The sequence below is a fragment of the Cordyceps militaris genome (genome assembly GCF_000225605.1).
Source record: "Cordyceps militaris CM01 unplaced genomic scaffold CCM_S00006, whole genome shotgun sequence".
Taxonomy (NCBI): Eukaryota; Fungi; Ascomycota; class Sordariomycetes; order Hypocreales; family Cordycipitaceae; genus Cordyceps; species Cordyceps militaris.
Window position 1 is genome coordinate 865,393 of NW_006271974.1, and position 13,228 is coordinate 878,620.

Consider the following 13,228-nt stretch of genomic DNA (forward strand, 5'->3'; position numbering starts at 1 on the left):
CTCGCCGCGCACGGCTGGGACCCGGACGCGCGCGTCGGCCTGGGGCGCGTCGGCGGAGAGGGCACGCGGTACCCGATCCAGGCACGGCCCAAGGACGATGTGCTAGGCGTCGGCGCCGCGCTCCCGGAAAAGACGCCGGCGCAGGCCAGGGCGGACGAGGAGGCCAGGGAGGCCCGGCGGCAGCTGACGGCGGGGGAGCGCAAGGCGCGGGCGGCCAGGGAGCGCGCGCGGGCGGCCCGCTGGCAGGCCGAGGTGTATGGGCGGCAGGATCTCGACAGGTACTTGAAGGGAGACGGCAAGGAGTGGGAGTGAGTGGGTGGAAAGCGCGGGTACAAGGGGCATAAATGTATATAACTTAATGGAGGCAGGGTGGCCAGTCAGTGGACGAGGAGCATGAATGGTTGACACAGGCGTTTCAGTTGAAGATTGACACATGATGCGCAGGTTGAAGTGATGGAGCGAGTAAACGCGACTGTTCTGCCAAAAACAAAATAAAAAAAATGATATGCTTCTCTCCCACAAACTGTTCTGCAATACTTAGCTAACACGTAGAGCCAAATAGAGGGAAAGCTTGGGAGCTCGTCGGTGACCTCATGATCAATACCTAGAGGTTGGTGGCGGGGGCATGCGAGAGAGCTTGGGCGCATCGCAGGCGCTGACGATACCTGGTGGACCGGCAACAATTGGAGAGATACCCTGCATAATTTTAGAGTAAATCTGGCTTGTATTGTTTAAAGCCCAGCCGCTTTCAGGCTTTGTGGCTGCGTGTACCGGGCCACTTTGGGCTTTGGGTTGGCCTCATCCCGCCGCCTGGCATGGCGCTGCTGTAACTACACCCACTGTACAAGGTACCTACCTACCCACTAATAACGACGAGTACCTGTAACTACAACCTCCAACCCCGCCAAACCCTCCTTCCGAGAGCAGCAGCCTCCTGTTTTTGAATCTTGCATACCCGCAGATCCGCCTCGGCCTATCCCAGCCTGCCCATCTATTGTTCCTCTTTCAATCTTGCCAACCCTTTTTTTATTTTTCTGCCTGAAGCCATCGTGATCAACCGAGCTGGACCCCGACTCACGCCACTGTTTTGTCGCTGACCTGGCGCTCTCGACGGGCCTGTCCGTGACATCACCGCCTCCTCCGCCAGCGACACACACCTCAGCCACCCCCCAGACCAGAGCGTACGCGAGACGCAGCTCCGACAACATGGGGCTGTCGGTGATTCAAGAACAGCACGATGGTACCGTCAATCCCGCCACGAGAAGGAAATTGCGCTGCAAATGAGCCGACTGACTCTTTCGTCTAGTGATCCTCAACGAGATCCGCAGCATCACCCAAGGCGATGTACACGCTTTGTCTCGACTGCCTTGAAGAACCAACGTCTCGCTAATCATAGAGTGTGCAGTGGAAATCCCTCATCGTGGACGAACTCTCGAAAAAAGTCATCGACAATTGCATGAAGGAAGATGATATTCTCAACGTCAACATTGCCAGTCCGTCGCTCCCCCTCTGCCCTGACCCCGCGCCCGCCCGTCACCCAGCTAACCGCCTTGCGGCACCTTAGCCATCGAGCGCATCGAGGAGCGCCGCGCTCCGAACCCCGACATGGATGCCGTCTACATCCTGACCCCCGACGCGCACATTGTCGACTGCCTCCTCGCCGACTTTGAGGTCCGCCGGTACCGCAGGGCCTACCTCGTCTGGACCAGCCTGCTCGAGCCGGGGCTGCGACGGCGCATTGACGACTTTCCCGGCATCCGCCAGCTGCGCGCCAGCTCCAAGACGCTCTTTAGCGACTTTTACCCCCGCGAGTCGCACCTCGTCATCTTTCGCGACCCCTGGAGCTTTCCCATGCTCTACCACCCGGCCTGCAACAACCTGGTCCGCACGCACATGCAAACTTTGGCACAAAAGGTAACCCTGGAGAGAATAGGGCGCCTGTCCGTGTTATGATTGGATCGCTGATTTCAAGTCCAGATAGCCGGCGTATGCATCACACTTGGCGAATATCCCAAAGTCCGCTTCTACCAGCCGCGCAATCCGATCCACGAAGCGAGCGTCCTGTGCGGCCACCTGGCGCGCTTTGTGCAGGAAGAGCTCGACGGCTACGCCAAGTATAACACTAGCTTCCCGCCTCAAACGAACCGGCCTCAGGGCGTATTGCTCGTTACGGATCGCGCCATGGACCTGATGGCTCCTCTAGTCCACGAGTTCTCGTACCAAGCCATGGCACACGACCTACTGCCCATCAAGGAGGGTGACAAGGTCACATACCACACCGTTATCAATGCAAACACAGAAGAATCTGAAGCGAAAGAAATGGAACTGTCCGAAAAGGACAAGGTCTGGGTCGACAACCGTCATCGCCACATGAAGGACACGATTGATAAGCTAATGGCCGACTTTCAAAAGTTCCTCGACCAAAACCCTCACTTTACCAACGAAAACGCCGATCCTACCAACCTGAGCGCAATTCGAGACATGCTGGCCGGGCTGCCGCAGTTTCAAGAGATGAAAGGGGCTTACTCGCTGCACCTTACCATGGCACAGGAGTGCATGAATATTTTCCAGCAGAACAAGCTGCCCGATCTTGCCTCGGCAGAGCAGACCCTTGCCACAGGTATCGACGAGGATTTCCGCAAACCGAAAAATGTATTGGAATCTATCGTCCGATTACTCGACGACGAAGCGATCCGTCCCATGGACAGACTACGGCTCATTATCATGTACACTCTCTTCCGCGGAGGCATCATCATGGAAGACGTTAAGAAACTGCTGGCTCATGCCGGTCTACCCCTCTCAGATGGCGAGGTCATTAGCAACCTAGAGCTTCTGGGCGGCTCCGTCAATCACCAGCTCAAGGAGCAGCGACGGCCGTACGCAGCCTTGTTCCCAAAAGATGCCAAGGCGTCGCAGCTGAATGAGGAGTCGTTTTTATCCCGCTTCGAACCCGCGCTAAAACCCTTACTCGAGAACCTTGTGAAGGGCGGTTTAGATCAAGGGTTGTTCCCGTACGTGAAGCCGCCCTTGGACCCGAACGAGGAACTTCTGGCGGCACAGGGAACGTCGCTCCGCGCTGGACGACCAAACTGGGCGGCGGCCGGACGGCGGCAGCCCGAGAACAAGCAGCGCATCATTGTCTTCATGGCTGGTGGCGCGACGTACAGCGAGAGTCGTGTCTGCTACGACGTCGGCAGCCAAAACAGCCGCGATATTGTCCTCGTCACCTCACACATGTTGACACCGCAATTTTTTATCCGCCAAGTCGGCGACCTGAGCCGCGACAAGCGCCAACTCGACCTGCCACTCGATAGACCCAAGCCCCGCGCACCCGCTCATCTGCTCGAGCGTCCCGCGCCACCCCGCGGCGCGCAACCACCACAACCCGGACAAGCACCGATGCAACAAGGCCGCGGCAGCGGTCGTGCGCCTCTGCCGCAAGGCGGCCTCCCTATCCGGCCCGGACAAGCCAACGCTGCTCCCAGCAAAGCCCCCGCGCCGCCCACACAGGCCATGGGCAGCATGACTCTGAACCACCCGCCCGTACCGCCCAGCAACGGCAGCGGGCTACCCCAGGCGCCGCCCTCACTGCCGCCGCCGCCGGCTGCTGACGGCAAGCTACACAAGGAGAAGAAGCGGAGAAACTTTCTGGGCATGAAGAAGTAGGGCTCTCTCCGGCTGAGGGGGAACTCCGTGCTGGGTGGGTCGGAAGACGATGATACGGCGGCGGTGGCGCCAGCGCCAGCGTCAGCGCCAGCAGCAGTCCCGTCGACGACGGCGACGACGGCCGCGGCGATTGCTGTGCACGGCGTCAAGCGCTGCTCGTCGGACGGGGCGGTCAAGAAATCGGCGGCCGTGCGGCGCAAGAAGTCGTTTTCGTGGTCGTCGGTGCGAAGGAAGCGTGGGTGAGGCCGAGATGAAGCACGGCGGGCTTCATCAAAGTTGGAATAGACAAGGTGTTTAACACTCAAGCGGTGAAAACAAGAGCGTTGTTGAGGGAGGACAGTGGATAATACTTGTCCTGTTTGTGAACAGCCACGTGTCAGTGGTTTGTTTTATGCAGTATATCACGCGCGCTGTTTTCATCACAAGGACAAGACTCACAATAAAGCATCACATTATTGATTTATGGCGCACAGCTGACAATGAAGTCTTGTATTTATCTTTACCTCGTCGTATGTCTCATGTTGTTTCTGTTTTCGAGCGGCGAGAACAAACACTTCATCGTGCCCCCCCCTCATGCCCTTTAAGCCGGGGGGGAGCTACTAAAAGTCGAACAGGAAATATTGTTAGTAGGCACGGTATTACAGAGAGAAGGAAAATCTCGTCAGCTCAAAAAGCTTTCATTCTCTACAATTTCCCCCCGTTCCGGAAATTTTTAGAGCAAGGCAAAACAAAATAAGATACATCATTGAATTTCCCGGAGCATTCCTTATACACTCTTCTCCTGCCCTTTCCGTGGTTCATAATTTAAGACCGTCTCATTCAGTGCAGCAATGACTGACCCATATGTTGCCGGGGGTGGGGGTAAAGAGGATAACAAAGAGTTGGCATAGATGGGCTTACTGACGGCCGTAGCCGCCACCGTTGCGGTCGCCAGCTTGCGACGGGGGGGCCATGCCGCGTCCGTCAAAGGGCGGGCTGCCAAAGGCGCGCAGATCCGGCGGAGGCGGGCCGTTGTAGTTGGGCATGCCGGGCGGCAGGCCGAAGCCGTGGTGGGGAGGAAGCGGCGGCGGCGCATTGTAGAAGCCCGGCGGAGCCATGTGCATGCTGCCGCGCATCTCGGGCATTGGTGGCGGCGGCATGGCACCAGGGGGGAAGTTGGGCGGGAACATGTGCGGCATGGGCATGTTGCGGTTGGGAGGGCCGCCCGGGAGCCCGGGAGGCGGAAGCATGGGAGGGCCATTGCTTCCTCCGCCGCCACGCTGGCCAGGAGGCGGACCGACGCCTGGCGGAAGGGGCAGCCAGTTGGGCGGCATATGGTCCAGACCCGGGGGAGGTGGTGGTCGCTGGAGGATTTGCGTCGGGTTCGGTCGTAATTCAGGGTCGGGCGAGCGGAACGAATCGTCGAGGACGGGGAATCCTGGCGGCGGGCCGGGACGGCCCTGCTGCTGATGGGCGTGCACGTCGCGCTCATTCATGGGAGACATGGAAGACGGCTTTTGCTGCAAGTGTCCACCATGCGCCATCATGCTCTGCAGGTGCTCCGCGCGCTGGGCGTTGGGCGGGCCTGCGCGCATGAGGTTCATGAGGAACTCGGCGTTGCTGTTGTTCTTGTTCATCGAGGGGTCACGCTGTGATGAGCTTTGACTAGAAGCGCGCTGGTGGTGACCAACAAGGTCCTGGAGCAGTTGGTCGGGGCGGGCGGTGTTCTGCTGAGGACGAGGGGCATGGATTTCCTGCTGCTGCTGGGGTCTGGCTGTAGGCCCTTCTCTGCGCTCATTGCCATATTGCTGCTGGTAGGGCTCCGGCGAAACCACAGCGCTCTTCTTCCCACTGTCACCGAGGTTTTGTTGCGGGGGTGAAAATATTGAGAGACCAGGTGGCGTGGCGCTCACAGTCTGCTTCTGCAACTTGGCAAGCAACTGCGCAAACGCTTGCTTCTCGTCCTCAGGACCAGCAGATGCGCCGCGGCCGCTAACGGGAGCCATCCCGCTAAAAATGCCGAATCCGGGAGGCACCGATGGTGCTGCTGTCGCCGGTGTTGATGAATCTGTACGCTGGCGAGGTTCTTCTTGGCCGCCGCCAAAGAATGACGTAAAACGGGACGATTTACCAATTGTTTTAGGCTTGTTGGTCCCTTCTGCCTGTTCAACCTGGCGCTGGGTATCGATGGCAGATCCGCCACCGAACGCCATAAAAAACTTGTCCGGACCCTGTTCAATAACAGGAGTAGACTCGGCGGCGGGTTTCTCGGGTTCGGCTGCCTCAGAGGCTTGGTTCTCCTGAGCGTTCTTAGCTTTCTTCATTTGTTCCATCCACTTTTGGAAGTCCTGTTGGGTGTGGACATCGCGCTGGTCTTTGGCAGGTTCGTCGAACCATTCAGGTTCGCGTTCTGCTCGCTGATCGCGGTCTCTTCCCCAGCGTCTATCGCCGCCCCGGTTGTTTTCTGCGGAGGCCTCTGCATCGCGATCTCGCCAACTCTTTGTCCGGTCACGATCTCGTCGCTCGGGCGTGGCAGCATCGGCGTTGGATTCCGACTTGTTCCAGGGTTCCAATTTCCTGCCTAGGCCATTGCGAGCACGGCCATCGGCATCCCTGTCCTTGTCGCGGCTAAGAGGATCCGTGTTTTTGCTTTGGCGATCTTTGTTCCCGTCGCGGTCGCTCGATTTGACTTCGTCGCGATAGTTGCCGCCCATTTTGCCAGAAAAGCGCTCTGCACCATCGGCACCGAAACTTTTGCGTGGCTTCACTGTGCTCCACCCTTCGCCATCAAAGTCACTATCACCGCGGCGGCGAAGCGTGTTGCCTCGACCGTCGCGTGCACGATCATTTTCGGAACTGCGAATACCGAATCGGCCGTGTTCTAGCTCCTTGGCAGCCTTGTCTCCATCGAGGAGTTTGCTTCGGGATGAGGAAAAGTTGGTTCGCTGAGGCGCAAATACAATCTCATCTGGGTCTGAAGAATGATAATGTTAGTTGGAACTGTGGCAAGTTTCCCGTGGCAGGGGTACACCAACTCGCGCTGTTTCGGGACATGTGGCGCTCGGCTCCTGAGCGACGGTTGGTTTGGTCGATCGGGAAGGCATCGTCATTGCGTGGTCTGTCACTGAGGGTCTTACTTTGAGTTCGGGTCTGTTCTGCAGTTGCGCTAGAGGGTAGGAAAGGACGAGATGTTAATGGCGATGCTGGCTTGCAAACAGATGTCGGCAGCGGCTAGGACTTACCCCATCCACTCATCACCAGCAGGCAGGCTGTCTGGTCTGACACATAGTGGAGAGTTGCGCAGTTGCAGCAGAGCCTCTGCTGAATATCGAATTAACATGTCCAGGCGTGGGCCGCGCGATGCCCATCTGGTAGAAGGTTGCTTTCTCGAATTTATGCTGCCCGTTGAAGGAAGCGCGTGATATCTGACGTAGCGTTTGGTCGGTGGTAGCTACCTGAGAGGCAGGTCGTGGTCTTCAGACGGTGCGCAATTGGCGTCTGTTAGCTGTATCGATGAGAGGAGAGGGTTTTGGTCAAGAAATCGGTGATTACGGAGGGGCGCAAGGCCAAAATGCGATGCAGGGTCTGATTTTGTCTGCGGGAACTGGAAGAGGAGAGGAAGGGAGGCTCGTCGATGTAGTAGTGTGGTGTGACAGGATGGCGTCGAGGTTGAGGGACAATAATGGAGTTGAGAAGGGGGTAGTTAGGTGCAGGATGATTTTGTGATGAGGTGAGTGTCGGTAGAGTGGGTGAGCGTAGCTGGTGATGGCGAAACGTGGTGATCAGGTTCGGCTCGTGGGTGAAGGCGGCTGGAAGGGTTGGGAGAAGAAGGCCCAGCGGCTGGTTAGGCGGCGGCGATGTTCTGCCTGTGGGCATCGGCAGCGCTAGACGAAACTGTGCTAGCGGGATTTTGTCGACGTTGGCTTGCTGTGGCTCACGAAACACCACTGGAAGCCACTGAAAGGACTAAGTCTCGCCTAACTCAGGTACCTACCGTACCTACCTGTTTGTCTCGCCTATTCTTTGCTGCCGGTCAGGTGACTGACTGTTTGACCCTGGCTCTCTCATCCAACTCTCCTTTTGACATGACACATAACTAACGTGACAGAAGTCAGGTCATAACGAATCGCTTTGTGCAACCCGCGTTTGTACAGTTTGGAAACGACATCAAAGAGGAGTGACTTACAGCAGCAGCATGCTTGCGTAAGTCGCGCGCGCTCGGTTCATTCCCGTTATTACTTGTTTGCTGTCCGCAGCTTGGTCACAAACCCAGCCGATAGAAGCAATTGCCTTATTCCGCTGCCGTCTCATCCGTTTCATATTGATTCTACTAACTTTTCCTGGGCGCTCTCTTCATATACTTGATTACGTAGTGTCCCAATTTGCCGCTGCCTCTGTCTCCCATGACTGGCTCGTCATCCCTAGGTGGCCGCGGCGCATACTCGTCCAAGTCGACATCCAGTATCCTGACAGGCTCGAAGCCTCCCTTGCCATAGGCTTCCACTGCCTGGTGCGAGGAATGAAGCCATATGGACACCCCCAATCGGTCCGCGATGCCGTTGCCATACTGGATCAGAGCGCTGCCGACACCGCGCGACTGGTGCGCCGGCGCAACAGCGACACCCATGATGATCATGCACGGCTCGCCGGCGGGAATGAGCTCGTGCTGGAAATAGCGCATGTCTTTGTCCTCTAAGGCATGTAGCCGGTCAATGGCGTCAGGCTCTGTTGAAGATTTTGACTCGTGCGTCACTTCGCCGCCTGTGTCCTCTCCGGCTCCTTCTTCCGGCTTCGCATCCGTCGGGCTTACCCACGGAACTAGGTCTTGTTTGACGTGTGGAAAGACCCAGCCCCCGTAGCCGACGATGACACCTGTATCGATTTCAACGGCCTTGACAAAGACCATGTTTCTGCGCTCCAGGTTGTCGAGATAGCTACGGTGTGCCATGTCGTACATGTCGTATCCGTCGCGGCCCAGCTGCTTGACAATGGTGTGAGGGTCTATCGCGAACGAGTCACGCGAGATGCTGGCGCAGGCGTCAATGTCGGCATAGTTGAGCGGCGCGATTGTGATGTTGAGTTTGGGTGCCATTGTGATTGCGGTCCCGTTTTGGTTTCAAATGCAGTCGAGACGGCGGCCTGTTATCGCTGTTAAGAGACAGAGGAACAGACGACGACGAGATTCAATTTATGTAGTTGTATGTCGTGTCTGGAATCGCGTTAGAAAACAGGCTGGCTAGCGACGGCGAATGTGTCATCGGCAAATCTCTCCACCGGAGGCGAGAGAAGTTCGTCCTCCAACACTGCCTAAGCTTTCACACGATGGCTTTAAAAAAGGGCAAGAAGGAGTGGTACTGGATATTTATTCCATCGTCAGATCAAAGCTTAGGGACAGTTTTTCTTCTCGAATGAGGTGGGCTTAATTTACCTCCCTACCTCTCGTTGTGTCGCAGCACTGTTGGGGCATACGAAGCTTTCGAAGCTTTTGCGCCTCCTTATGTAGAGAGACCTCAGCAAATCGCATGGAGAAACAACCCTCTTTCAGTCATCTGCCTTTGGTCTCGGGTAACCGGCAGAACCCTCAACGTACCATGGCCTTGAAGGATTTGGTCGGTCCGTGCCTGCGCCTGCAGGGTAGCGCCACCAATACATGTCTCCCGCGGCCTCGGCCGAGAGCCTTGGTTTCTTACCGGTACGGACTTGACATGGGCAGTTCAATATTTTTGCTACTCATGGATTCTGTAATGTGGTGCTCATCTCTGTGTGACTTGTTCCGCAGTAAAACAGTCCCTTCTTTTGTTCTTCGAAGTTGAGCCAACACCAACCCATTGTGAAAGCAGTTATACAAGTTGTTGTATTCTTTGCCAGAAAGATTGCTGAACAGTGCCATTATCGCTGAGAGTTTACCTCTTTTTGTCATAATGGACTTGGTCTATGCATGTGCCTCCGTCCTCGACTACGAACTCACCATCTGGGAAGTCATAGGCTACCTCACGCAGCCCAACATTCCCCCGTAGAGTAGACAATGACGAGGGAGGGAGCCGATGATGTACCAGAAGATCACTACTCTGCTCGGCGTCTTCCAATGGTCATGTTGGTTTGCTTACCAATCCGACGATGAACGGCATATTATTAGTCATATTTCATGCAACGGGTTGAATGCCGTGATGGTTCGGCCGAATACGCCATGGTGCGACACGATCCACCCCTCTCTATCCGCAACATGTTGGTGCTCCTTCCAGTCAGATAGACAGAAATAAACAATAATATCTGCAATAAAGAGAGAGAAAACAGGGGCATGTAGAGTCATCGCGGCCTATTCAACTCGTTTCGCGGAACTACCGCCGATGGTAATAACCCGGGGCGGAGCTGGAGCCCGGAGGGAGCTTGTCTCGGATATCGAGTCAGCCCAGTTCGTTGAACGTGCGGGGGGGGGGTTCCATCAGCCCAGGTAATTTTCTTCTCGGCCTCGCGCTTTCGGCCTTTTGGTCCTTTTGGCCAGTAAAAACCCACGGGGGTGTCGACTACGGAACCCACGTTTTCGAGCGCTTCGCACGGCCGATGTGGGGATTTGATGTTGCCAAGTAATTGTCCCCCGCAAGTGTATTTTTTCCCTTTTTTGCCGGCCAAAAGATTCTGATCTCTTCTTTTTGCAAAGGATGCCAAAGTTATGAATCTCTCTCGTCTCTCCAGTCCAAAACTTTCTTGGTAACCTTTTTGTCGTGTCAGAGGCAGTTATATACACTGCTTGGCCGCGCCCTTTTGTTGGGGGTTTCAAACTCGAGTTACTGCTGGTTCTTATTCCCGATCATGTCCGCGGTTACACCAGAAAAACACCACCGCCACAGTGGCGTCATGGACGACCTGGAGCGCACCATCAGCAACAGCTTCGTCAATATCGACGGCGCCGTCTCCGTCCCGCCGACGGAGAAGAGGCCGGCGCGCTGCACGGATGAGGAGCGGCAGCAGCAGCAGCTCGACGACAGCAGTGATGCAACGGCCGTGGATGAGGGCGGAGGCGGCGTGGCGCCGGACGGCGGAATGGAGGCGTGGCTCGTCGTCTTGGGCGCATGGTGCGCATCATTTTGCAGCTACGGCTGGATCAACAGTACGTCCTACGTTTCCTACAATGCCTGTTTACGTTTTTTTCTTTCTTCCTTTTTTCTTTCTTCGTTGTTGTTTCTGACCAAACCCCGTGTAGGCGTCGGCATCTTTCAGCAATACTACGCCCAAGGACCGCTCAAACAGTACTCGGCCAGCCAAATCTCCTGGATCCCCGCGCTGCAAATCTTCTTCATGTCCTTCATGGGCCCGCCCATCGGCGTGCTCTTTGACCGGTACGGGCCCGAGCGACTGCTCATCGTCGGCTCCATCCTGCACGTCTTCGGCCTCATGATGGCCTCCATCTCGACCAAGTACTACCAGTTCCTGCTCTCGCAGGGCGTCTGCAGCGCCATCGGCGTCGCCGCCGTCTTCCTGTCGGCGATTGCCTGCGTCAGCGGCTGGTTCGACCGGCGGCGCGGCCTCGCGTTTGGGCTGCTCGCCACGGGCTCGAGCCTCGGCGGGGTGGTGCTGCCCATCATGGTGACGCGGCTCATTGACCAGGTCAGCTACGGGTGGGCGATGCGGACGGGCGCGTTTCTCATTGGCGCGCTGCTCGTCGTCTCCATCTGCACGGTGCGGCGGCGCACGTCGATTGCGCCGCAGACGAGCTTCACGGGCGCGCAGATGAAGGCGCCGTTCAAGGAGATGCCCTTCATGTTCATCCTCGGCGGCCTCTTCCTCATCCCGTTTGGCCTGTACACACCCATCAACTACCTGCCGACGGCCGCCGTCGACGGCGGCATGGCCAAGGAGTTGGCGCAGTACCTGGTGGCCGTGTACAACGGCGCGAGCCTCATCGGCCGGCTGAGCTCGGGCATCCTTGCCGACCGCTTCGGCCGCTTCAACGCCTTCATCGCGTCGTGCTACGTCGCCGGCCTGCTCGTGGTGGCCATGTGGATTCCGGGCACCGACGACGCGACCACGATTGCGTTTGCGGCCCTGTTTGGCCTGTTTTCCGGGGCGTACATTGCGCTGCTTGTCGCGCTCATTGCACAGGTGTCGCCGATTCGCGAGATTGGCTACCGCAACGGTGTCGCTTGCCTGGCGCAGTCGGTGGGCGGCCTCTTGGCGACGCCGATTGCGGGTGCCATCATTGACAAACCAGGTGGATTGGTGGGCATCAAGGTGTATGCTGGTGTGTTTCTGCTGGCGGGCACGACGAGCGTCATGATGGCACGTCTCGTCTTGACCAAGTTTAAAGTCAAGGCCGTCTTGTAAATGGCGTGTTGGTGGTGGAGGGCGACAGGACATGGGGCCAATAACAAGAGGCGGGAATGTAGAGACATTATATGAGCAACGGCATCATGGGTTTCGTATCATCTTTGCATAGTAGCATAATCAAGCGGCATTTTTTTTCTGGTTAAATTTGGAGTTTGGCCCATGTTGATAGTTGTCATGACTTTGCACATGATTCGAAAACACAGGCAAAGGCTGTTTCGAGACTGTTTCGAGGCAAGTCCCTTGGCATTAGGCTTGCCGATGACTGGAAGATTCGAAGCTGTTGTGTTGTGAGATGGCGGCAACATCCGTCAAAGGGGTTGCATAGTTACTGTCCGATTCAAAGCTGTTGTGTTGTGAGATGGCGGCAACATCCGTCAAAGGGGCTGCGTACTGTCCGAGTTGTTTGTCTAGGGCGGTCGCGTGTGGGATTGCTGCATTTGAGCATTCCAACCCGATTGAGCATGAGTGATCTCGGACGCCACCCGCAACCCTATTCTGTCCCAAGCCAATCAGGGTTGAGTGTGGCCAATAAGCCCGTCAGCTGAGAGTCAGCTGTGGAATGGCGTTGCTGAGACGAAATTGCGATGGTTAGCTTGGGGACGGGTTACTTTGTACGAATGTAGTTTGGGAGTCGACCAGTTTGTATGTATTGACAATAATATTGACAAAATGAGCCACTGTTTCGCCCGGGTATTTCTGCGCGTTCAAGAGAATCTGTACGTTCATGTACGATATAGGGGCGCGTGAGGATCCAGGAGAAGGTGCGGATATAGAGGGGCTATTATGTATTATGAAATCATAGTCCATTGATTCATCAGAAGCCCAATTCGCATCGTTCTAGACGTTGGCGGATATTGAAGGAGTGAGTGGCAGCCGTCCCCCAGCTTTTCAAGGCCGTGGAACTTAACTACAAGGAACAGTGCAAGGAAGCAGGAAGCCCTTTCCGGCAAGTTGGCTCATGCAGGGCCCCGGCACGGGCAAGCCACCAACGGGGGCCCGGCGAAGCTTGACTGAGAATGGCGAAGGTTTGACAATTCCTGCATGATGATGCGTAGAGCTAGCAGGGGACGAGGGGGGAGCCTGCATCGGGGAGCCGAGAGCCAGCCGAAACGAGGAAAGAGGATGCGAAGGACTTTGTCTGGTTGATTTGTGTCGGTCATGTGCATTCGTGGGACGCACACTAACTAGTCAGGATTATTATTGAAAGGGGGAGGGAGGGCGAGTGCCAAGTTTTGGGCTGTACGAGCCAGTTAGTTAT

At 56.5% G+C, this 13,228-nt stretch overlaps 5 protein-coding genes across 5 annotated transcripts in view; 3 read left to right on the forward strand and 2 right to left on the reverse strand.

Annotated features, from left to right (window-relative positions):
- CCM_07568 (G-patch domain protein, putative) overlaps positions 1 to 312 on the forward strand; it is a gene marked incomplete at both ends in the record, with an annotated part of 802 nt that extends 490 nt beyond the window's left edge. Inside the window, one exon of the mRNA XM_006672709.1 lies at positions 82 to 312. Within this exon, the coding sequence (XP_006672772.1) occupies positions 82 to 312 (231 nt within the window). The remainder of the gene's footprint in view (positions 1 to 81) is intronic.
- An 894-nt stretch (positions 313 to 1,206) lies between these two features.
- CCM_07569 (Sec1 family superfamily) lies at positions 1,207 to 3,666 on the forward strand (the record flags this gene model as incomplete). The annotated part of the gene is made up of 5 exons (XM_006672710.1): positions 1,207 to 1,240; positions 1,307 to 1,344; positions 1,406 to 1,493; positions 1,565 to 1,914; positions 1,978 to 3,666. The coding sequence occupies 5 exons, from the start codon at positions 1,207 to 1,209 to the stop codon at positions 3,664 to 3,666; spliced, it is 2,199 nt and encodes a 732-aa protein (XP_006672773.1).
- Positions 3,667 to 4,562: 896 nt separating this feature from the next.
- CCM_07570 (uncharacterized protein) lies at positions 4,563 to 6,755 on the reverse strand (the record flags this gene model as incomplete). Its single annotated transcript, XM_006672711.1, has 2 exons — positions 4,563 to 6,619; positions 6,677 to 6,755. The coding sequence occupies 2 exons, from the start codon at positions 6,753 to 6,755 to the stop codon at positions 4,563 to 4,565; spliced, it is 2,136 nt and encodes a 711-aa protein (XP_006672774.1).
- A 1,220-nt stretch (positions 6,756 to 7,975) lies between these two features.
- On the reverse strand, positions 7,976 to 8,737 carry CCM_07571 (Acyl-CoA N-acyltransferase; the record flags this gene model as incomplete). Its single annotated transcript, XM_006672712.1, has 1 exon — positions 7,976 to 8,737. The coding sequence occupies one exon, from the start codon at positions 8,735 to 8,737 to the stop codon at positions 7,976 to 7,978; it is 762 nt and encodes a 253-aa protein (XP_006672775.1).
- A 1,718-nt stretch (positions 8,738 to 10,455) lies between these two features.
- Positions 10,456 to 11,967, forward strand: CCM_07572 (MFS transporter, putative; the record flags this gene model as incomplete). The annotated part of the gene is made up of 2 exons (XM_006672713.1): positions 10,456 to 10,753; positions 10,847 to 11,967. The coding sequence occupies 2 exons, from the start codon at positions 10,456 to 10,458 to the stop codon at positions 11,965 to 11,967; spliced, it is 1,419 nt and encodes a 472-aa protein (XP_006672776.1).
- Positions 11,968 to 13,228: the final 1,261 nt, after the last annotated feature.